Source organism: Drosophila ficusphila, unplaced genomic scaffold, assembly GCF_018152265.1.
Source record: "Drosophila ficusphila isolate 14025-0441.05 unplaced genomic scaffold, ASM1815226v1 contig_220, whole genome shotgun sequence".
In the NCBI taxonomy this organism is placed as follows: domain Eukaryota; kingdom Metazoa; phylum Arthropoda; class Insecta; order Diptera; family Drosophilidae; genus Drosophila; species Drosophila ficusphila.
The window spans coordinates 138,639-163,345 of NW_025064118.1; the positions used below are offsets into that span (position 1 = coordinate 138,639).

Here is a 24,707-nt window from a genome sequence, read left to right on the forward strand (position 1 = left end):
GGAACATGATCTGCGCTTAGTGTTGACAAAATTATAGAACTGTTTGGGATCCCGTAAGAACTGGGACCTGCAACGGACTAAATAATTTTTGTAACACTGAGCGTTAAGCACGGTAAAGTTTGACCGAGCTCTTATGTATTTTCCAAAAACAGACTGACAACCTGAAATTTTATATTTTTTATAAAGTCTGGACTTTACATTCCTAAGGTGTGTTAACTCCTTACTAAACCAAGGTGGTTTATGGGATGTTGACGGGTTATATAGCGGAACACACGAGTTAAAAAACAGTTTGATTGCCGAATAAAAAATTGTAATGGCGTCTTCCATATTATTGCAGGAATAGAGATCGGACCAGTCATTGCCAGATATAAGATGATTAAGTCTCAGAAAGTTAGCCTTGCGAAAACAATGAATTCGCTTGGCTGACTTTAAAGCATTATTTTTTACTGTTATACCAATGTCGATAGTCACCTCGAAAGCAGGGTGATATGGATCTTCAGGCAGCGTAAGTGGAGTAGCTCTAGAAAGAACAACACTTTCAGGATTTGAGACGAGGCACAAATCAAGTAAGCGATCTAAAGAATTTCGAACATGGTTTACCTGACACAGAGGTATGTCAAGTAGACCGTCAATGAATTCATTTTGGCCTAAGGGTTGTAAAGCATTGGAATTATCATCCGAGGACCATGGAAAATGAATAGAAAAATCGTCTTAGCTTTGGATGTTGTTTAACCTTTATGCATTTTCGACATATTTGATGACTCTTGTTTTCGGTAAAACCTGCATAAAATGGCCAAAAACGATTTTATCTTGACGGGGAAGGTGTTTTCTTTCGGGTGCATGTCATAACGCCCAGTGTCATAGCGCCCGCGGGCGTTCTGACACTTCTGAAAGTGTCATATCGCCCGCACCGAAAATGTCACAGCGCCCGTGGGCTTTATGACATTTGCAACCTGTGTCATAACGCCCTCAATTTCTTAAAACTTGCAAAACGAGTTTTTTGGCAGCCTAATTAATCAAAAAAGGATTTGATTAGGTGGGACACCACATTTGAAGAGCAGTCATGCTCAGATAATACTGAAGATGAAGATGAGGACAATACTTTACACTTCAGTCAAATGGTTGAAGTTCTTAAATGTATAATTTGCCTTGACACTCCGCGTGATGTGGTACTATTACCTTGTAGCCACTTCAAAATATGTTTTGAGTGCTACAAAGTGATGAAAATGAAAGCGGCGAAGTCTCTATTGCTCTGCCCATATTGCAGGCAAATAGTAGACAGCCAAATCAAAGTTTATCAATCATGTTTAAATGAAATAAATGGCATGTTAACACAATTTTGTATTTAAATTTACTTTATTAAAAGCGCAAGCAAAAATTGTTTTACATAAAAATCGCGCGATTTTTATGTAAAACAATTTTTGCCTGCGGCGCTTCTTACGCTATTGAGCACTCGATTCTCACGATAAATTATGCTGGGCGGCTATTTATACAACGTATTTCATAACTATTAGGTTCGGGCTGCTCCCTCCTGAGTCGATTCGCTCTGTACCCGGCTCTTGGATCTCTTCTGATCCGCACTTACATGCACCCATTTAAACAAGGTATTTCATTATTATTAGGTTCGGGCGTTAATGCACTTCTCATAGTGTCATAAGGCCCACAAGAAAAATGACAGCGCCCGCGGGCGATATGACACTTTCAAAAAGTGGCGGAACGCCCGCGGGCGCTATGACACTGGGCGTTATGCCATGCACCCGTTTATCAGAATTTTATTACGAATTCAACGATGTATGCCATTCCACATTTGGAAGAATATTTCCGGAGATATTGCTAAAAAACTGGAATTTTTTGAGTCATTTTATGTAGTTTTGGGCAAAAAAAAACTTTTTTCGCACCGCTTGCAGAATTAAAATTCGTCCGTAATTGCTGAACATGTTGCACACTTGTGCTGCAAAAGAAACCCCGACCGAACAAGAGTTATAAAAACTATGCTTTTTCTTTTCAGCAATCAACGAGAGCAGCTGGAGCCTGGGCGCCTTGATTTTGGCTGAAAATGCAGCCCCCTAATTGTAGCAGAAAACTTCTGTCAGTAAGCAATTATTTGGTATTGATTTTGGCTGAAAATGAAATACCAGGCAGCCCCTAATTGTAGCAGAAAGCTTCTGTCAGTAAGCAATTATTTGGTATTGATTTTGGCTGAAAATGAAATACCAGGCAGCCCCCTAATTGTAGCAGAAAGCTTCTGTCAGTAAGCAATTATTTGGTATTGATTTTGGCTGAAAATGAAATACCAGGCAGCCCCTAATTGTAGCAGAAAGCTTCTGTCAGTAAGCAATTATTTGGTATTGCAATTATTTCGTATTTCTTACTGACAGAAGCTGTCTGCTACAATTAGGGGGCTGCCTGGTATTTCATTTTCAGCCAAAATCAATACCAAATAATTGCTTACTGACAGAAGCTTTCTGCTACAATTAGGGGGCTGCCTGGTATTTCATTTTCAGCCAAAATCAATACCAAATAATTGCTTACTGACAGAAGTTTTCTGCTACAATTAGGGGGCTGCATTTTCAGCCAAAATCAATACCAAATAATTGCTTACTGACAGAAGCTTTCTGCTACAATTAGGGGCTGCCTGGTATTTCATTTTCAGCCAAAATCAATACCAAATAATTGCTTACTGACAGAAGCTTTCTGCTACAATTAGGGGGCTGCCTGGTATTTCATTTTCAACCAAAATCAATACCAAATAATTGCTTACTGACAGAAGCTTTCTGCTACAATTATTGGGCTGCCTGGTATTTCATTTTCAGCCAAAATCAATACCAAATAATTGCTTTCTGACAGAAGCTTTCTGCTACAATTAGGGGGCTGCCTGGTATTTCATTTTCAGCCAAAATCAATACCAAATAATTGCTTACTGACAGAAGCTTTCTGCTACAATTAGGGGGCTGCATTTTCAGCCAAAATCAATACCAAATAATTGCTTACTGACAGTAGCTTTCTGCTACAATTAGGGGGCTGTCTGGTATTTCATTTTCAGCCAAAATCAATACCAAATAATTGCTTACTGACCGAAGCTTTCTGCTACAATTAGGGGGCTGCCTGGTATTTCATTTTCAGCCAAAATCAATACCAAATAATTGCTTACTGACAGAAGCTTTCTGCTACAATTAGGGGGCTGCCTGGTATTTCATTTTCAGCCAAAATCAATACCAAATAATTGCTTACTGACAGAAGCTTTCTGCTACAATTAGGGAGCTGCATTTTCAGCCAACATCAATACCAAATAATTGCTTACTGACAGAAGCTTTCTGCTACAATTAGGGAGCTGCATTTTCAGCCAACATCAATACCAAATAATTGCTTACTGACAGAAGCTTTCTGCTACAATTAGGGGGCTGCCTGGTATTTCATTTTCAGCCAAAATCAATACCAAATAATTGCTTGCTGACAGAAGCTTTCTGCTACAATTAAGGGGCTGCCTTGTATTTCATTTTCAGCCAAAATCAATACCAAATAATTGCTTTCTCACAGAAGCTTTCTGCTAAAATTAGGGGCTGCCTGGTATTTCATTTTCAGCCAAAATCAATACCAAACAAGAAAAGAAGCTAGCTTCGGCAAGCCGAAGCTAATATACCCTTGCAGTCAATAAATTATTATTATTATTATTAGGTGGCACTACAACCCGATTCGGGTTTTGGCCGACCTCAGCGTCTCCCTCCAGGCGCCTCTGCTCCTCGCGCGCCTCCTCCAATCGGAAATACCCAGTGCAGTCAGGTTCTCCTCCACTTGGTCCTTCCATCGGAGCTTTGGTCGTCCCCTTCGTCGTCGCCCATAGTCGACCCTCGCTTCAAACACCTTCTGAGCTGGAGATTCTTTATCCATACGCACAACGTGGCCGAGCCAGCGCAGACGTTGTATCGTGATGCGCCGGACCACGTCCACGTCGTCGTACAACTCGTACAGCTCGTGGTTCATCCGAATGCGAAAGTCGTCCCCAATCCGAACGGGACCAAAGATCTTGCGAAGAATTTTTCTCTCGAACACTCCAAGCGCTGCTGCATCCGTCAGTGATATTACCCATGCTTCTGCGCCATATAAAAGCACGGGTAGGATGAGTGTCTTGTAGAGTGTTAGTTTTGTTCGGCGAGAGAGGTCTCTATTGCACATTTGCTTACTCAGACCAAAGTAGCACCTATTGGCAAGTGTGATTCTTCGCTTGATCTCCAGGCTGACGTCATTATTGGTGTTAATGGCAGTGCCAAGGTACGTGAACTCCTTGACCACTTCGAAGGTATAGCTGTCCGCTACCACATGGGAGTCTAGGCGCCGCGCCTCCCTGCTTGTAGACAGCATATACTTCGTCTTGCCCTCGTTTACCGCCAAACCCACTTTTGCCGACTCTTTTTCGATAGCCGAAAATGCAGCAGTGACATCACGCTTGCTGCGGCCAATGATGTCAATATCATCGGCATACGCAAGGAGCTGGACACTTTTATAAAAAATAGTGCCAGATCGATGTACACCGGCTTTCCGCAGTACCCCTTCCATCACGAAGTTGAACAGATCGCACGATAGGGGGTCGCCTTGTCTGAAACCTCGAACGGTATTAAAAGGTTCGGAGAGGTTCGTTCCTACCTTGACAGAGCCGATGGTACTGCTCAATGTCATTCTGCAAAGCCGTATTAGCTTTGCAGGAATACCGAACTCAGACATGGTGGCATATAGGCGTTCCCTCGTTGGGCTATCGAATGCAGCTTTATAATCGACAAAGAGATGGTGTGTGTCGATGTTATTCTCGTGGGTTTTTTCCAGGATTTGGCGTAATGTGAAGATCTGGTCTATGGTGGACTTACCAGGTCTGAAGCCGCACTGATAAGGTCCAATCAGTGTGCTGGTATACGGCTTCAGTCGCTCACATATTACGCTCGATAGAACCTTGTATGAGATGGTAATCAGGCTGATTCCCCGGTAGTTGGCGCATATCGTCGGGTCACCTTTCTTCAGTACAGGACAAAGGACGCTGAGAAAAGTAGCCTCTCTTCCTTCCTTTTCGCCCTGTAACGTTCACACGTAGCTCGCGTTGCGCCAGACTGCAGCGTTTTTCTGTGGGCGGCGTTTTTTGCTGCAGCTGCGACGCGACCCTCCTCGTCATACCATTGGTTCCGTGTGGGTGGGCGCTGGAACCTAATGGTTGATTCAGCAGCAGCTCGCATGGAGTGGGAAATGTGCGCCCAGAGTCCGCCGGCGTCAAAAGGGAGAGGGATAGGTTGGTGGAGCAGTTCCGAGAGGTGAGTGGAGTAGGCCATTGCTGTCCGTTGTGATAGCAGCCTAGTGACGTCAAGCTTTCGTTGCGTGATGGGGCGTATGTTTTTCGCTCGGCATAGCCGCATGCGTATCTTGGCTGCGACAAGATAGTGGTCCGAGTCAATGTTGACTCCACGAAACGTACGCACGTCCATCACACTTGAGGCATGCCTTCCGTCTATCACAACGTGATCAATCTGGTTGCGCATCTTTTGATCAGGGGACAGCCATGTGGCCTTGTGGATGTCGAGGTGCCGAAATCTGGTGCTACTCACTACCATATTTCGCGCCGCGGCGAAGTCAATCAGTCTGAGACCGTTGTTCGAGGTGGTCTCATGGAGGCTGAATTGACCGACGGTGGGGTCAATTTGCGTTGAAGTCCCCGAGGATAATCTTCACGTCAAGGTCTGGGCAGCGGTCATATGTGTCCTCGAGTCGTAGAATGCATCCTTTACAGCATCGTCCTTCTCCTCCGTCGGGGCGTGCGCGCACATTATGCTTAGATTGAAAAACCTAGCTTTGACGCGGATTGTAGCCAGTCGTTCACTCACTGGGGTGAAGTTGGAGACGTGGTGGCGAAGTCTCCGGCTTACTACAAATCCGCATCCAAATTCGCGCCTCTCCGCATGGCAGCTGTAGTAGATATCGCAGTTTGCTCGCTTGGAGCAACCTTGTCCTGTCCATCTCATTTCCTGGATGGCGGTAATGTCAGCCATTAATTTTTCGAGGGCATCCGCCAGTTGGATAGAGGCACCTTCCCAATTAAGGGTTCGGACATTCCAGGTGCATATCCTTAAATCGTAGTCTTTTTTCGTTTTGCGGTGGTCGTCAACATAAGGGGGATCCTATCCGAGGCTTTCCCTTTGGTCTTCACTGGGCTTCTTTTTTTACGAGGCGGGTTCCAAACCCTGCGCTCAACCGTTTAACGTCCGGGTGACATCGCTGCACACATTAGCTCACTATCTAGCGGATGCTAAGATAGCTACCCAGGAGGTGCCACGAGGAGACTGTGTGTCAACTTGCAATCATTCCAAAAAAGAGAGATCGCACTGGCGGCCACCAAGTTGACCGCGATCTGAAAACTTTACTCTGTATGAATGAAAGCCATCCCATCCCAATAAATATGTCTAACAAAATACAAAAAGGCTAAACAGCATCGAATCTATGACGATTTCCATATTGTTCATATGACAGCTATATTTTTTTGATGAAATTTAATTTGTAACTCAAGACTCATTGGAAAACTCTATATTCCAAAAACCATGATTGTCTGATGAAAAACAACGAGGTAATAATTATATTTCCGTTATTTCTGTATAGATTTTTCGATCTTTCCTATGGAAGCTATATGATATAGTACTCCGATTTTTATGAAATTTTTTTTCTCGATTGAAGAGTATTTGAAAAACTTGATGTTCCAAAAATCATGCTCGTGGCATTAAAAACAACGACATAATAATTTATTTTTCCATTATTTATATATATATTTTTTGGTCTCTTCTATGGCAGCTATAAGATAGAGTTATCCGATTTTGATACAATTTAATCCGAAATTCAACAGCAGTTAGAAAACGCCTTCTGGAAGGAATCAAGTCGATCTGATCAAAAACAACGGAGTAAGAATTTTTTATTCCATTCTCTCGTATGGGAGCTATCCGATATAGTCGCCCGATCCGGCCCGTTCCGACTTATATACTGCGTGCAACAACTACACAACTTTTGGGAAAGTTTCAGCCAGATAGCTTTAAAACTGAGAGACTAGTTTACATAGAAACCGACAGGAGGACAGACGGACAGACGGACAGACGTACAGACGTATTTCGATTCAGATCGTCATGCTGATCAAGAATATATATACTTTAGGGGGTCTGAGGTGTCTCCTTCACTGCGTTGCAAACTTCTGACTGAAATTATAATACCCTTTTGCTCTGCAAGGGTATAATAATTGCTTACTGACAGAAGCTTTCTGCTACAATTAGGGGGCTGCCTGGTACATATTTCATTTTCAGCCAAAATCAATACCAAATAATTGCTTACTGACAGAAGCTTTCTGCTACAATTAGGGGGCTGCCTGGTATTTCAAATTCCCCACCCGCCTACCACATTAAAACAGTCAATAATTTCATTAGTTAGTTTTTATTATATTCAATAATTCAGCCATAATACAATAATAGCTAAGTTTCCTACTATATGTTTATCTTAACTTATAGTATAGTTTTTATTATTATAAGTAAGTTCCTTATGTGAGTATTATATCTTATTATTATTTAATATTATTATTAAACATTATACATTTAGGTTTGTACAATTCAAATAAATTTTCTTATCATAAAACTAATATCTGCTCCTCGCTCTGCTCGTCCAGTAATGATCGTCGGCGAATAAGTTCCGGAAAGAGAGTAGTGGAGAAGTAGAAGCCCTCGCTGACCTGCTCTGCTGTGGATCTGGCCCAAATTTGGTTTTATGTGCCAGGGAGGCAGGGAAGGCGCCCAGGCTCCAGCTGCTCTCGTTGATTCCTGAAAAGAAAAAGCATAGTTTTTATAACTCTTGTTCGGTCGGGGTTTCTTTTGCAGCACAAGTGTGCAACATGTTCAGCAATTACGGACGAATTTTAATTCTGCAAGCGGTGCGAAAAAAGTTTTTTTTTTGCCCAAAACTACATAAAATGACTCAAAAAATCCAGTTTTTTAGCAATATCTCAGGAAATATTCTTCCAAATGTGGAATGGCATACATCGTTGAATTCGTAATAAAATTCTGATTCCGATGGTATAAACGGGTGCATGGCATAACGCCCAGTGTCATAGCGCCCGCGGGCGTTCCGTCACTTTTTGAAAGTGTCATATCGCCCGCACCAAAAATGTCAGAAAATAAATTTTTTTGAAATTTTCATGGACTCCCCCCTTACATTTTTTGCAAAATCGGATTTTCTATTTTTTCGCCCCTTTCAAAATTTGCACAAAATGGATTTGCAGAAAAATTATCAGATCCCAGCCCTTTTTGGCGCATAACTTTTCTAATTTTTATTCGATTTACAAGTGGCATATCGCCCTTATGCATTTTGAGCGACTGCAAGGGTATATAAGTTTCGGCTTGCCGATGCTAGCTTCCTTTCTTGTTTTGTATGCTTTTAGCAGCTGGCAAAATATCACTTACTAGATATTTGGTTTTGTAGATTATCAATCATGATCCTAAAAAAACATTTGACACAACTTAGTAACAACTTTAACCTTTTGGACCCCAAAATATAATCTTAACAGACGAGAAAACGTAGTCTTTTAAATTTGCAGTACTGAGTAAATACACAACAAATCATGAAAAAAAAGCCGCAACCACTTTTCAAGGTTGAGCTCAAGCCAGATAGCGAAACCCCAATAAAAAATGAAGTCCATCCGATCTAGAAGCTGCAGTTCTTACTGCATAGAAGGATCATAGTGGAAGAACCACACAAACGGAACGGTCCAGTACAATGCACAAATATTCAGTAGTTTGGACACACCAGGACATACTGCACATGGCAAACTACAGATAACTTCCATATACGGGGTTATACCTTCTGCCGCAGAAATCATCGCGCACGGCGGCACCGGCATCTTTATTAGAGAACGCATAAAACACCATTTTCAGCAAAGGATTGCAACAAATTACTTGCAATCCACGTCCATGAAAGTGCAGTCAGAAAGCGACAACCTCGTTTTACAATAATACATGGATTTCTACAACTCACTTTGGAATCGTTTCATAGCTCCCAAGGGAACGCAACTTTATAATACACTTATAAATGTGAGAAATAAGTTGGACTTCGCGGTGACAAAAAACATTCCACGCATCCTAATAAGCGCCAAGGCCCTACCGGATCTCTCATCAGACCACTCTCCATTATTGATGACCCTTCTTCAAAGCCCAGAAATTACCGGCCACCACGCTACCTTGGAAGGGCTACTCGTCACAGCAGCCAGGATCTCAACACCACCACGGAAGGATGTGCAAATAAAGGATTTCAGGACCAACCTGCAAATTGAACAGCAACCCCTAAAATACATATATAGTACACATATTGTTAGTTTCGTAAGGAAAAGATTCAATAAACAAAGCAAAGCATATAAAAAAAAAATAGATTTGTGATGCCTGTTATATAAGCTTCGGCTCCCAAAGCCAGCTTCTAATCTTGTTTGCATGTATCATCTGTTTCATTAATTGCTTTTCCAAATTAATAAACTGGAAAAAAGTGACTAACAAAAATCAATTTTACTACCAAATAAAGAAGCCAAAAAATATTGCAACGATGTTTGGTCACAGACATTTTTATTTTAAATAAGTTAAAATTTGGTTTGTGCTTTCTTAATTCTTAACGTTTACCTAAATTTATTTTAAGACTAAATTTCTAACTCTAAGTATTAAGCTACAACTTAATATTGGTTTTGAAGTCTGGAGTATTTTAAAACAGTACAAGCTAAGCAGTAGTTTTTAAAAATAATTAAAATATTTAGGTATTTCTTCCGCCACATTTTTTTCCACTTCAAATGCGATTATTTAAGGGTTTTAAAGAAATTTTCTATAGCTTTCATTTATAATACATAAAAATCAATAAAACTTAAAATAAGTAGGTATATAATTTGGTAAAGTGGTAAATAATTGTTATTTTAAACCTAAAACAAGTTTAGAGGACGAGTCAAACATCTTTTTTGGTTTGTTACATAAATAATCTATTTAAATAGTCAAGGCTTTCCATAACTCAAAGCCAATAAATTGGCATGCCAATAAAAAAATGAAAACATAGTTTTAAAACTTTTTTACTTTAACTGCTCAATAACTAACATGACGGTTACGATAGTTCAAACAAAAATAAAAGAAATTTATACCTGGGATTAATTTTTGAGTTATAAAATTTTACTATTGAATTTTTGGCTTCGGTTGTGTTTCATATTAAACGATTTAAGATACTATTTTTTGCACTGTGATCACCACACCGTTTTATACCCTTGCAGCGGGAATTTTAAATGACATTTAGAAATTCATTACAATAACAGGTATTAAAAAGTAATTTATATAAAGATCGGTCTACTATATCATTAGCTGTTATAGAATTGAGAAAATTAATACAAAAAATTCGACTAAACTTTATCGCTGACGTTGTAAGGGAACAACAACGAAGGAAGCTTCAGCGAGCCGAAGCCTATATATCATTGCACTCATCAAAAATGTAGATCAAAATGCCTAAAGGACAAACAACATCGAAGTAATTACGGCTTTTCTATTAAATTTTCCATATTTTCACAGATTGTTCCTATGACAGCTATTTTTACTGAAATTCTAAAACCGTCTGCAAGGGTATACAAATCTTGTTACTATTGATTTGTGATGACTGCAAGGGTAGATCAACATGGGCTTACCATAGCTAGCTTCCTTTCTTGTTCAAGTTGAATACAAAACAAACATATTCAGACAAATATTCATATTAGAATTAAATTGGTTTAAATGTCTACGTTTCTCCGTTTACAAATAGACGAGCCGATGATCATACTTTTTTGTAATCAGTTATATTCGTTAAGCCGATATTAAATCGAGCAAATAGATTTAAGTACGAGTTCTTGAGGTAAATACAAATACAAAACAAAATAAACTGTGTTCTTTGTTAAATAATTAGAAAACATGCGGTAATTTTTCGACATATGTTAGTCGTTATTTACACAAGATACAGTTTTTAGCAAAGTTTTGGTTTAACTTAATATTTAAGACAAAAATATCTAAACGCAGTGCATTTATCAGCTTACGCCTAATTACATGTTAGTCACTTATTTATATACATTTTTACATACACTAATTTGTGGGTTGTCGCTTGAAGAATATTAAATAAAAATAAATAGTGTAAAAGTTTTTAAAACTTTTGTTTTATGTTTTTGGTTGATTATCGCCTTTATGGGCATTTTGGTTTCGGATGTAAGTGAGTAATTTTATATTCGCTTGTTGTTTTAAAAGTTTGTCTTAACAACCATTACTCGTTTTTTAAATCTTGCTGTATGTATAACTTAAAGTAATTGTTAAATGCAATTTTTTCATAAATTTTGTAAAATTTAACAATTTTGTAATTATTTTTTTTATCTGGTCAAGATATAGCTGAGCATGGGTATGTTTGTTTTAATAGACTTTTATTATTATTGCAAGGACCCGTTTTTATTTTTAAACAGAAAACCAAAAACAAAAATAGAATTTGGAAACTTTCTGGTTAAATCCTTAATTTTTGGAAAAATTAAAAAAGGGATAGGATTTGTAACCGTTTTGCTGGCATTGTATTTATGTCGAAATGCCCATTTCATTATTCTCTTAAATAAAAATATTAGCCAAACAAGTTGGATAAGTTGAGATATGGTTTCAACTAAACAAGAAAAATGTCTGATGATTCGGATTTTGTGCACGCACTTCCGCTTCCTGGCGAAGCAGCCGACGCTAGAGAGTTCGCTCGGGTTGCAGCTAAAGGTGAACGGAGGTCTTGTGTCAACGAAGACTGAGTTTGTCCGCCCTCATAGTAATAGGATGAATCTGGAATAAAATCAAAATGTAAAACGTTAAATAAAAATAAACTAAAAAGGAAGTAATCATGAAAATTGTCGGCTAAGAACTAATTCAGTAGCGTTCACCCAATACAAAGTCCAGTTGAGTACCGAGTTATCGCTCTTTTGTGGTATTTCTACTGTTTAGTGTAGCAGTTTTTAAACGTGGTTTGGTAAAATATTCTTACGTACTTATCAAGCCGCCGCTAGTCCCATATCCATAGGATCCATATGTCCCACCATATTGTGTGTAGGCGGGGTTATAGGCGTAATCCGTACTGGGAACCACCGAGCTACAACCTGAAAGTAAAGTAAATGTTTTACAGAAGAAGTTTTAAATTAAGATTATTTTACAAAATAAAAGGCCAAAACAAAAATAAAAACAGAAATTTTAATGCAAATTGAAAAAAAAAACTCTAGCTTAATTTTTTTGTTTTTTTCTAAGTCATCTATTGCTTTTTTTACATTTTACTCGAAATTTTTACAAAGCTATTAACAATCCATGCACTAACAACCCACAGATGGCGCTATTTAATGATAAATTCATATTTGGAGAGCACGAGCTAGTGTTGTTCGAAGGAACAATTTAAATTTCTCGAGATTTACTAGTACTGCCAAATTGAAAATTTAATGTCATGCAAATTTGGAATGTATCAAAAAGCTGCCATTTGTGCACCATTGAAATGATAGATTTCGTGTACATCATCCTACACGCCAAAACGTGTTTGTCTTCGAAAATGGTCAGATTGTTGGTCTTGAAATCTGAGCCTCTAAGTTATAAGCTTTGAGTGCCTTGGCGACAAATTGTTCTTATGTTTTTTTAAGAGTCTCGGTTATTTTTTGCAAATCGCGTTCCAAGGTTTTCTTCTTATAAAAGGGTTCTTAAATTGATGTTAGTAGTCTTCCGCCATCTATTATTCATACAAAAGTTAAGTTATTTGAAACAGGGCCCTGGAACTATACCTGAATATTGACCACAATGAATACCCTTCTGGTGCGTTATGTTTCTTAAAAATTGGATCTTAGTACACCAATAGAAAACATTATTTCATGTATGTATAGCTCAAAAGTGGAAGACAAGGTGGGTTGGGGCTCCGACATTCGCTCCGACAATTTATATTAAGTGTTATTTTTATTAAGATCAAGCTATAGTATCGTAACGCAGAACTAGGGACTAACTATGTAGTTCACTTTATCGGTGTCAACTTACAATAGGAAATAATAGAGAAAAATATTTTTACTATAGATTAAGTATGAAGGCGAGGGCTTACGAACTTCCGCTCGCCGAAAGAAGCTAGCTTTCTTTCTTTATTTTTTATTGTTTTTACTTGTATTTAACTCTAAAGGACCCAACACCGGTTGTGTGCAAAATATTGAAGTGCATTTCCGAGAAAGTTTGAAAAACTTTGCTGATGATCGTATTGGTGTACGCAGATATTTTTGACTTGCCTGCAGAGTAGTGATTAAAACTTGGTAGCACTGTGGGCGTTGAGTAAAGGCCTACATTATTTCGCAGGTTGGGGTCCACGTCTAATCTTTCGTTAGACTGGTTATCATTAACTGACGAGGCTCCTCCGCTAGGCTGCAGAAGTATCAGAGAGGATGGGTGCGCTATTGTGTTTAAATGAGGACGTCTACTTCCTCTTATCAGTTGGTCTTCCGGAATACGATTTAAGTGCGGCAAAAGAATATGGTCATTGGTTTCCGAATTGGAGTTATCTTTTTCAGATTCCTTATTTTCGTCTGGTCTGACTCCATCACTGTGGGTCTTGGACTCTTTCACTCGGATACTATTATTTTCTGCGTGGTCTTGTGAAACCCTATCACTAATTAAGCAAAGGTTTGCCGGATCAGTGCCTTCTGGCACTGCAATGATTCCTTGTCCCACTGAAGAACTGGAGCCGTTTTCCAAGCTGGTCATTGATGAGTAGTTTCCGTCGAATGCAAGAGCTGGTATGTACGCAATAAAACAAAAAGGTATTGGTCTCATGTCTTCACAGCCACTGTAAAATTTGTTTGTGCACACCATATTATTAATTGAGAATTGTTATGCCCCGGCAAAATATATTCCCACACAGGGGCGGATTAAGACAATTTGCCGCCCTAGGCAGTTTTGATTTTGCCGCCCTAGACTGCAGCCTAATTTTCACCTTTATATCATTGTTTTATTGACCTTGTGTTACACGGTTGCATGAATTTCCACATTGAAATTTGGCTTTTTTCAGCAAAGGTCGAACTACTCGAACTACTCGATGGCTGCCGCGAACGCGCGGGAAATTCAAACGCACGGTAATTTTCGGTTATAATGATTGTGCGTTTGAATTTCCGCGTGTTCGCGGCAGCGAAAAGAAGTATATTGAACAATATGTTAAAGTTGAAGACCTTAGAGTACAAATTTTTTGTGTCTATTAAAAAGTAGTATTTTATGTAGTGTTAACAGTCGAAATTTTCCGCCCCTAAAAATTTGCCGCCCTAGGCAGCTGCCTATGTTGCCTATATGGTAAATCCGCCACTGTTCCCACAGGCAGACAGACAGACAGACAGACAATTAGCTGTTGACAGTGTATGACTAATCCCAAATCCCTAGCTCTAATTTAAAATTTAAAAAATAAAAAAAGCCTATTGTAACATTAAAACTGTAGGCGCCAGAGACTTTCCGGGTTAGAGGGCTTTATTGTGCTTACGTTTAATGGCACAATAAAAGGGCTTTCTAAAGGGTTTTCTTAAATCTACAATATTAGGATTTGAGTCGTTTTTTAGACTTATGTTTTTACTTGGAGTTTATATAAGCTCGCTGAAGCAATATTATATTTGTTTCATGTTTTTTGTTGTTATAGAGAAGTCACAACACAAACTGTATTTCAAATTTATTAGGCTAATATAATTGAAAAATATATACACATATTTTAAAACAAGGGAGAACGCAATAGTGGAGTGACTCGTAACTCGTACGATAATCCTGATCTGATTTTTTATCTAGTGGATAAAGCTTTCTTTGGCCTGTTACATACTTATACACAAAAAGAAAGTATTTTAATCTACGACAATCGGGTATACACATTTCAAAAAACGCGCGTTTCTACTTAACCGAAGGTTTTCCTACTCAAGTGTCATTTAGATTAAAAAATAATGCACTTTTAATTTACAGGTAATATAATTTCGATTTTTGTAGCGTTTTTTGTTGTGCTACTTTGGTTTCTAATAAAATTGCAATGCAAGCCAAAAAGCAAACAACATTTGTTACCTTTTCAAAGACGTGTTATGGATCTATGGATGTGCTTTTCTAAAAAAAACTATGCAAAAGCAATTATATTTTCTTACCTGTGAAAAAAGGAGGGATTGTCTGTTCCTGTATTGAACTTGCACTAAGCTTCATATCATGCATGCTTATAGGGACCAAAGGGGTAAGCGAACTGCTTGCTACATCATTTAGGTAAACAAGGGAAAATAAAAGGATGTACCATTTTCAAAATAAATGTGTCAAAATATAATAAAACAAAATGTAATAAAAACAAAATTAAATTTAATTACAAAAAAAAACACAACAAAATATTGTATCTATAGAAGGAGGATGTCTTACCAATTGATGGCCCAATTGTCTGTGTATAAATTGAGCCTTGAGCTTGAGAAATCGTTGCAATACTATCATACAGCATAGACGTGTCGGAGCCGGATGGCGTAGAGCCAGATCCTGATATAGAGTTGGTTGCAAATCCATTAGAAGCCTCATAATAAGATGCTGTACAATTTCCGGCTCCTGTTGACAAATTGCCTAACTCGGCAAGAAGCTTGTGCTCATCTTTTATACACCATTTGCCGGACCAAATCTTAAAAAAAATAAAGAAAGAACGCGTTCAGTTTTTCCAAATAACTACAATAACAAGAAATGAAATTAACTTCGGTGAGGCGAAGCTTATATACTTTTGCATTCATAAAATATGTCGAAAATACAGAAGGGCTAAACATTTTCCATATTTTCAACGATTGTTCACATGACAGCTTTACGATATAGTCCTCCGATTTTTATAAAATTTGATTCGAAATCCGAGAGTCATTAGAAAACTTTATGTTCCAAAAATTATGATTGTCTGAAGAAAAATGTTATATTTTTATACCCTTGCAGAGCAAAGGCTATTATAATTTCAGTCAGAAGTTTGTAAGGCAGTGAAGGAGACAATCTATCAATTTATTTCTATTAATTGTATATCTATACTAATATTATAAAGAGGTAAAATTTGTTTGTTTGTTTGTTTGTTTGTTTGTTTGTTTGTTTGTTTGTTTGTTTGCAGGGAATAGGCTCCTGAACTACTGGTCCGATCTAAAAAATTCTTTCACCGATAGAAAGCTATATTATCGTGGAGTTAAATAGGCTATAATTTATTTTGAAAAAAACTAGGGATCCGTAAGAAAATTGCAATATTGTCGCATATAAAGTGAGTTGCTGAGTTTTAACTCAATTTTTGTGTTCACTGTGAAATTGTTAAAAAAAGGAATTTTTATTCAATTTAAGTTGAACTGTGAAAATGATGTGGATCGTGCATTTAAGGATAAATTCACCACTCTGTCCATAGTCCAAAATGTTTATAGGACGACGTGCAAACATTGGACGCAGACATCCAAGCCAGCAGCCAGTATATTCACAAAACTTAAGCGAAGAAAGACAAATGAGCACATGGAGATCATTGGCATCATGCAATCGCTTGGCATTCCAATATGACCCCACTGCGAACTACAGTGATAATGAAAATTTAGATATTGGACCAATGGCGACTATATACCGATATTGCAGTGCGTTAAAGTTCAAAAGAGAAACGCTGGATTGTGCTGCGCAAGTGGAAAAGTCAAACTGGAAAAGTGTTAAATCACCATCTTTCTATACTTCCATATATTTGAAAAATGTTGCAACATTGACTTTTATGTTGTTAAATTGTGTTGACCAGCGAAGCGGACACAGGCCCTCTAGTATTATATATTTTTCGATCTGTCCTATGGCAGCTATATGATTGAGTTATCCGATTTTGATAATATTTAATCCGAAATTGAATAGTAGTTAAAAAACACCATTTGGAAGACATAAAGTCGTCTCATTGAAAAACAACGGCGTAACTATTTTTTTTCCGTAATTTTTTTTTACCTCTTGTACGGGAGCAATCCGATATAGTCGCCCGATCCGGCCCGTTCCGAATTATATACTGCGTGCAATAACTACACACCTTTTGGGAATGTTTCAGCAAAATAGCTTTAAAACTGAGAGACTAGTTTAAAGAGAAACGGACAGACGGGCAGACAGACAGACGGACAGACGATCAAGAATATATATACTTTATAGGGTCTGAGGTGCCTCCTTTACTGCGTTGCAAACTTCTGGCTGAAATTATAATACCCTTTTGTTCTGCAAGGGTATAAATATATTCCTTACTCCGCACAAAGGGTTGCTTTGCGGGAGTGAATTGACAAGGCTCCCGTTTTGCTTTCGCCTATTAAAATGTTTGGTAATTTGGATTATAGACTTACATTAGGGTAAAGTTGATCGCCACAGTATCCCGTACGCTGCCGCTTTACATCGTCTTCGGAATTCACATTTGTGTCACGGTTTTCGTCTAAAAGAAAGAAGGTTAAATGTTAATAAGTTTATGTTTATATCATAACCGATTGAAAAAAAATTGTTTCGTTCTTGCTTGTTTACTGCCATGCCCAATGTTTGTCACGTGCCGCTTAAGTGCGTTTGCGTGTTGGTACATTTTTTCGTTATTGTAAATTTAACAAGAAAGGAATCTAGCTACGGCAAGCCGAAGCTATGTCAAACAAAATACATAAAGGCTAAACAACATCGAAGCTATGACAATTTGTCTATTAATTTTCCATATTTTCGACTATAGATCATATGGCAGCTATATATATTCCAAAAATCATGCTTGTCAGATGAAAAACAACAATGTTATAATTTTAATTCCGTTATTTCTATATAGATTTTTTGATCTTCCCTATGGCAGCTATAAAATATAGTAGTCCGATTTTTATGAAACTTTTTTTCAATTTAAGGGTTGTTAAAAAACTTGATATTCATAAAATCATGCTCGTGGGATAAAAAACAGCGATGTTATCAATTTATTTCCGAGGTTCCTCGAGGAACAAGGTCAGTTAAAATAAATAAATGATTAAAATCATTTTTCGCTTTATTTTTTTTTGTTAAAAAAAATTTTAAAACTACCTTTATGTCGATGTGAAATGGAGAAATTTACATTCTTATAAATATCAAATACAACGTCAAGCATAAGCTATATAATATTTCCGATCTATTGGCGAAATTTTTAAACTTAATCCTCGCAGGCGAAGCTGTGGGGGCCCTTTCGAATTAAAAATATATTTCCAAACTCATCATATTTCCACTGAAAAACATTTTTAAAGATGAATGTGAATTAAAAGTGTTTTGGTGTGTGTATACGTTTGCTTTTGCTCACAGGGGTTCACATATAAATGGGTCGAATGGTAACCACCCCCTAGAGGCATTAAAGGGCACTTCTTCTCGTCCATTGATCTATTATTTGTACAAATTTGCCACAAGTGAACAGCAGTTAAGTCCCTAAGGGATTTAAATAGCAATTTTAGGCAGGCTTCAAAAGAAATGAGCTGAGGGCCATTTTCTGATTTTTATACGGCTTTTTATTACCCGTTCTATGACAAAACTGTGCAGTCCTGTTAAGATATGATTTAAAAAACTCAACATGTAATTTTATCAACTAGATTCTTCAAAACCCTTGAAGTTTAAGCTAAAATTAATAAATATATATTTACTTTACAGTACACGTCAATCACCTTATATACAAAATGCATAAAGGCTAAACAACATCAAAGCGAAGACGAGTTTTCTATAGATTTTACATATTTTCGACTATAGATTTTATGGGAGCTATATGATATATTTGTCAGATTTTGATCAAATTTAATTCGTAATTCAAGAGTCGTTAGAAAACTTTATACTACAAAAATCTTATCTGATGAAAAACAACGATGTTATAATTTTTTTGCATTATTTATATATATATATTTTTCGTCCTTTTCTTCGGTTTTCTTATGATTGAGTTATCCGATTTTGATCAAATTTTATTTAATATTCAATAGTAGTTAAAAAACATCAATCAAGAAATCAAGTCGATATGATCAAAAACAACGGCTTGAGAATTTCACTATGTTTTAAATCTCCGACGAAAAGGAGAGCCCTGTAAAATGGTTTTGTTTCGATTTTGTTTTCTATGCGTGTTTGGCTTTCGAAAAATGAATATGACAAAAACCGTAATTAACACAATATTAATATAACATTGGTTTGGGAAATTTCGAAAAAAAACCGGTGCAACTCGATATTTAATAAACCTTTAGGTTATTCCTATTCCAGGTATTGCTTAATTAATTTGTGTACCCTTCTGGGGTATTGTAAATTTGACCAATTCACTGCGTTATTTCAGAAGCGGTTCGACTTAGAGTTTGAACCTACCCGCAAACTGTACTTCCGGTTCGCAAACTGTACTTCCGGTTCGCGAATCTGGTTCTTCCAGTAGTGGAAGGCAATGAAGGGGTTTTCAAATACATCTATATTTTGTAAGTTTATTTAAGATGAACATGTTATTTTGTTTTTAATTTCTACTAGTAAACCCAGCGATGGCGATAGTTTTAGGTAAAACTTCGTTTGGTGTTTAAAAGATAAAGAAAATTTTTTTTTGTTTTATATATGAAAAGGAAAAATTTTATTTCGATACCATTAAAACTTTGGCCATTTCCGAGTGTTTTGCAATATTACACGTTGGTTCTTCAATAATTTGAAGATTTAACTGTAATTTTAATGCTGAATGAGCCGTTTGGCATCCTTCTAACAATATGGCTGCTATTCCCGAAGAAGCAACTGCAACAGCTATGTTGGATCTCGCCCGAACAGTTGCTAAAGCTAATGACATGAGGAATGTCTTGCCAGTTCCACCAGGGGCATCTACTAAATATAAACCACCATTTTCTTCATCGATTGCCTTCATTAAAGTAACATAAACTTTCTTCTGTTGGGAATTCAACTGGGGTACACTCGCTTGAACTAATAAATTTAATTTCTGGTGATCATATACACGTTCCCGTTCTAATTCTCGATTAAATTCATTCACGATTTGGCGCTGGCATTCTAACCTGATTAATTATTACCGCACATGAGGTAACACATATCTTCGATCAAGAGTAAAACCCGATAATGTATCTCCTCATTCATCAAATTGTTCACAATCAGGATGGCGACTTCGTCTATTGTTGGAGCATTAAATGTCCTTTCGTGTGTTCCAGATGGTCCTTTATCTGCTTTTATGACAACTTTTTAGCCATTATTTAGCATGCGCTCTAAAGCACTCTTAAACAACCTGACAATTGCTCGCTTCATTCCTGTATTGATCCCTAGGCGTCGATCAAGTTGTTCTTCCATGTTGCCCATGAAATATATTTAAAAAATTTTTTTTTTGTGTATCTTCGAAAGATATAAATGATCCAATTCGCTGGTGAATCTGCCCTTGTATCTAAGATAAAGTAAGTTATTCTTTAACTAAATTCTATGTAATACCAAAAAAAAAAACCTTAAATGTCGGATTTAATCCTCGTTCTTCGATAATATCTGCCCCAAATGACGTTATTTGGAAACAACCATTGTATTTTCGAGTATTTGCAGGAAAGTGGCGTGATTCTTGTGTTTCACCACAAAGCAGTGAATACAACGGCTCAGGTGGAGAGTCAACAATGGCAATTTCACTTTACCATTAAAGCAGCATAATCCAGGCGTTTCTACGTAAAACTTCAACGCACCGCAATACTTGCAAACAACGTCCATTTGCCCAATGCAAACGCTGTAATCAGTGATGCAATCGTATTGAAACACTGCTCGATTCAAATCAGCACTTGATAAGTATCTTTTGCGTCGCAAATTATCTATTTCTTGACCTCTGTTGTAAGCTCGACGATTCTGCATTGTCAACCGAGCCGTGTTACGGGTTGCCTCACTTTGTTCTTCTTATTGAGAATCACGAAGTCGACCCATACAAACGCGGCGCTGTTCACGTGCAATGTTTTGTTCCCCTTCAGTCCTTTCATTTACAGTATTTTGTAGTCTTCTTGAATTACGGCTTTGTCGGGAAAGATTCGATCGTCTTAGTTGCGGCATTATTAATTAAACTTCACTTCACTTCAATTCTCTAAAACCACGAAAAACTTCACTTCACTTCAATTCACCAAAATCACAAATAACTTCAATTCACTTTAAAAAAATTGAGTTCAAATGCTATGGTTGTGTGTGCTTGTCAGTGTGATGAGGTAATAACTCAGTTTATATGCGATTTTTGGTATGTCGATCGGAATAAAAAGTACCCTACGCCCTATTCCGGGCTCTAAGCTACCTTCCTACCAATTTTCAGCCGTTCTTAAGTTATAAGTGGTGTAACTAACACAACTTGCTTTTATATATATAGATTACTATGCTTCGAAATGAGATATTTTTTCCATGTATAGAAACAATAAAATAGTTTTTTAAAACTAGAGAAGTTCAAAAGCAACACAACAAGCGCGTTAAATATAATTTTTTGTTTTGTCGTTTTTGAAACAATTTTTTCGTGAAAATACGGAGTATTAAGCTCCACAGCGGTTCACAGCCCTGGTTTTAACGGTTTATAAAAAAACTTACCGTGAGATTGGATTCTTTTGCGTTTACAGTTTGGATCAGTGTTGTTGTTGTTGTTGTTGTTAACACTACTGCTGTTGTTGTTGTTGTGAGAATGCTGTCCATGTTGAATACCTAAAATTCCGTTTATGCTATATCCAGTCGTTCGTTGTTCAGTCGTTGAGTTGATATTTCCATTGCTGGTGTCATTGACGTTGTTACTGAGGTGGCCGACTGCGACTTGAACAGCGTCGGTGCCTGATGTCGGCGGTATTGATGCGTGCCCCATCGCCGCCGCAGAAGCGTTTGTGTTTGCGTTTGTGTTTGTGGAATTAACACTGCTATTGCTTGTTCCGCCACTCGGTGCTTGTGGTTCCCCGTTCGTTCCCGTGCTGCTGTCGAGGCTTTCGGTGGCAACATGTGCCCCACCGAGACTCTGTGGCACATGATGCTGCTGGTGATGGTGAACATGCTTGGCTTTCTCAGCAGCCTTGTTCCTCACAATCCTGAAGTTCCAAAATATAAAACAGCGTATTAAAATCGGAGTTTAGTCATTACAAAGAACAATATTTTAACAAGAGTGTCGGTTTTTATACAAGTCGGAACGGGGTGGATCGGGCGACTATATCGGATAGCTCCCATACGACAGATTGAAAAAATTAAATACTGCGTGCCATAACTACACAACTTTTGACAAAGTTTCAGCAAGATTGATTTAAAACTGAGAGACGGACAGACGAACAGACGTATTTGGATTCAGGTCGTGATGCTGATAAAGAATATATATACTTTATGGGGTCTGAGGTGTCTGCTTCACAGCGTTGCAAACTTCTGGCCTAAATTATATTACCCTTTGCTCTGCAGATAACATCGGATAAAATCGGATAACGGATAAAAAAATTGTATAGAAATCGGACAACTATCTCATATAGCTACCATAGGAAAGATCGAAAATATTTAGGTATATTATTAAAAATTAAAAATAATAATAACGTCGTTGTTGTTTATCCCACCAACATGATTTTGGAAAGATCGAGTTTCTTAAATACCCTTAAATCCAGAAAAAAATTCATAAAAATGGAACAACTATATCATATAGCTACCATAGAAAAGATCAGACGACTATATCATAGAGCTTTCATATGAACAATCGTTGAAAATACAGAAACTTGATAGAAACCTCTTTGTATTTGGTTCGACATATATTAGATTACTGCAAGGGTATATATCTTGTTGATCTTGTGGCAGCGGTTTCTATATATATATATATTGCTGTCATACGAATAAAACGATAATTAAAAGCACCCTTTTTGTGTACCAATTACGCCGTGGAAGAATTCTTTAACTACCTGGAGTCCCCTTATGCGGGATTTAAGTACATTTGGCAGGTTGCTTTTAAATGTGTTAGGGGAACATAATGCCACAGAGGGTTGGAAAAACAGAAGTCAATTCCGCCCAAAACAAGCCCTGATGACGACAGTCTCAGATTTTCCATTTTTTTAGGAAAGTTTGAAGACGGGATGAGCAATTGGATATTTGGACAGTGCACACAATTGAGACATATGTTTGGGATGTGAGAGCAGTACTACCCGCCACAGGTTCTGTTGTATACACTGGGATGTACTCGAGCGGAGGGCTGTGAACTAAAATTGGTTGAGTGCTATGAAAGTCACTTTATTAAGTGTCAGTCTCCTGGGAATCAGTATATGGCAAGTCCTCCCAGCGTCGTACGCTCAATTTTGATTCGATTGAATCACCACCCTAATCATCGCTGAAGTGCCATCACATCACACATTGTCGCATTATGAAATGTTCCTGCTGATTATACCATGAATTACCCCTGGTCGCCGCGACTTTTGCATTATCATCGGTCACATGTCAACTTTGGCGTTGGCTAAGTATCCAAGGACCCAGTGGTAATACGAATCGAATTGATTACGAATGGCTGCACGTGTCGTGTGTGGTTGAAAACTCAAATTATAATTTAATGTTTTTTCTTAACATGGGGGGACAGAACAAAGTTGGCAAGCATTTGATATTCAAAAATCAGTGGATATTAGACTTTGCATAAAAATAAAAATTCAAATAAAACCAACTAAAATATCATAACATATATTGAAAACAAAAAAATTACATTAAGGCTAAACTAGACTAAATTTTCCATATATTCGACAATTATTCACGTGGCAGCTATATGATATAGTCGTGAAATTTATTTCGAAATTTAAGAGTCATTAGAAAACTTTATATTCCAAAAATCATGTTTGTCTGATGAAAAACAACGCTGTTATCATTTTTCCGTTTATTCTATGTGGATTTTTTGTATCAGATTTTAATAAAATTAAAATCAATAGTAGATAGAGAACACCATCTGGAAGAAATCAAATCATGATATCGAGCATCAAAATAACGGCGTGATAATTTTTTCAATCTTCCTTATGGCAGCGCCAGTAAGTCTCTCCGTCGGTCCGACTGTCCGTTTGTAAGTAAATTCTTAGTTTTAAGGCTATCTAAAATATTACTAAAGTTGTGTAGGTATTGCACGCAGTATATAAGTCGGATTTTCGTATATTATTCATATGACTGCTATACGAGTCTTGAGAAAACACTATATTCCAAAAATGATGTTTGTCTGATGAAACACAACGATGTTATCATTTCCTTACCGTTAATTCGATATAGATTTTTGGCAGCTATATGATATAGTTGCCCGATTTTTAATTTTTGGAATCTCGATCGACGATTAGTAATAAAACTCGATGTTCTAAAAATCATGCTTCAGGTATAAAAAGAACGACGTTATAATTTTTTTTGCCATTATTTATATATATGTATTTTTCGATCTTTCCTATGGTCCTATGATATATCATAAGACTAGTTTACATAGAAACAGACAGACGGACAGACGTATTTCGATTCACATCGTGATGCTTTTCAATGCGTTGCAAACTCTTGGACTAAATTAACCTCCCGAAATAAACCTAATTTGTTCTTTAAGGCTTACGCAGCTGCTCTTCGAAAACCCAGTATCACCAACATAAATTATGGTGAAAAGGGGAAATGCGTAAGTCAGAGTCACATTGCTCAGCAGTGTTTACATCGGAACTGACACGTGGCAGGGACAGACTCTATAATGATGTTGTCGGCAATAAAGCCACACCGGATGGCCGA

General features: G+C 37.5%; 1 protein-coding gene across 6 annotated transcripts in view; it reads right to left on the reverse strand.

Moving 5' to 3' along the window:
* Positions 1–9,603: 9,603 nt before the first annotated feature.
* Positions 9,604–24,707, reverse strand: part of LOC108095035 (paired box protein Pax-2a) — a 28,687-nt gene continuing 13,583 nt past the window's right edge. For 2 of the 6 annotated variants that reach the window (XM_017195918.1, XM_017195919.2), the window contains 7 exons: positions 21,561–22,042; positions 17,375–17,460; positions 15,441–15,687; positions 15,182–15,280; positions 13,310–13,810; positions 12,053–12,160; positions 9,604–11,849 (listed from right to left, as the gene is read on the reverse strand). In XM_017195918.1, coding sequence (XP_017051407.1) covers positions 11,686–11,849; positions 12,053–12,160; positions 13,310–13,810; positions 15,182–15,280; positions 15,441–15,687; positions 17,375–17,460; positions 21,561–22,042 — 1,687 coding nt within the window. In that variant the 3' untranslated portion in view covers positions 9,604–11,685. Of the gene's footprint in view, positions 11,850–12,052; positions 12,161–13,309; positions 13,811–13,831; positions 13,864–15,181; positions 15,281–15,440; positions 15,688–17,374; positions 17,461–21,560; positions 22,043–24,707 lie in introns of those variants that run through there. The other 4 variants (XM_017195922.1, XM_017195924.2, XM_017195920.1 and 1 more) reach the window with 3 other exon arrangements.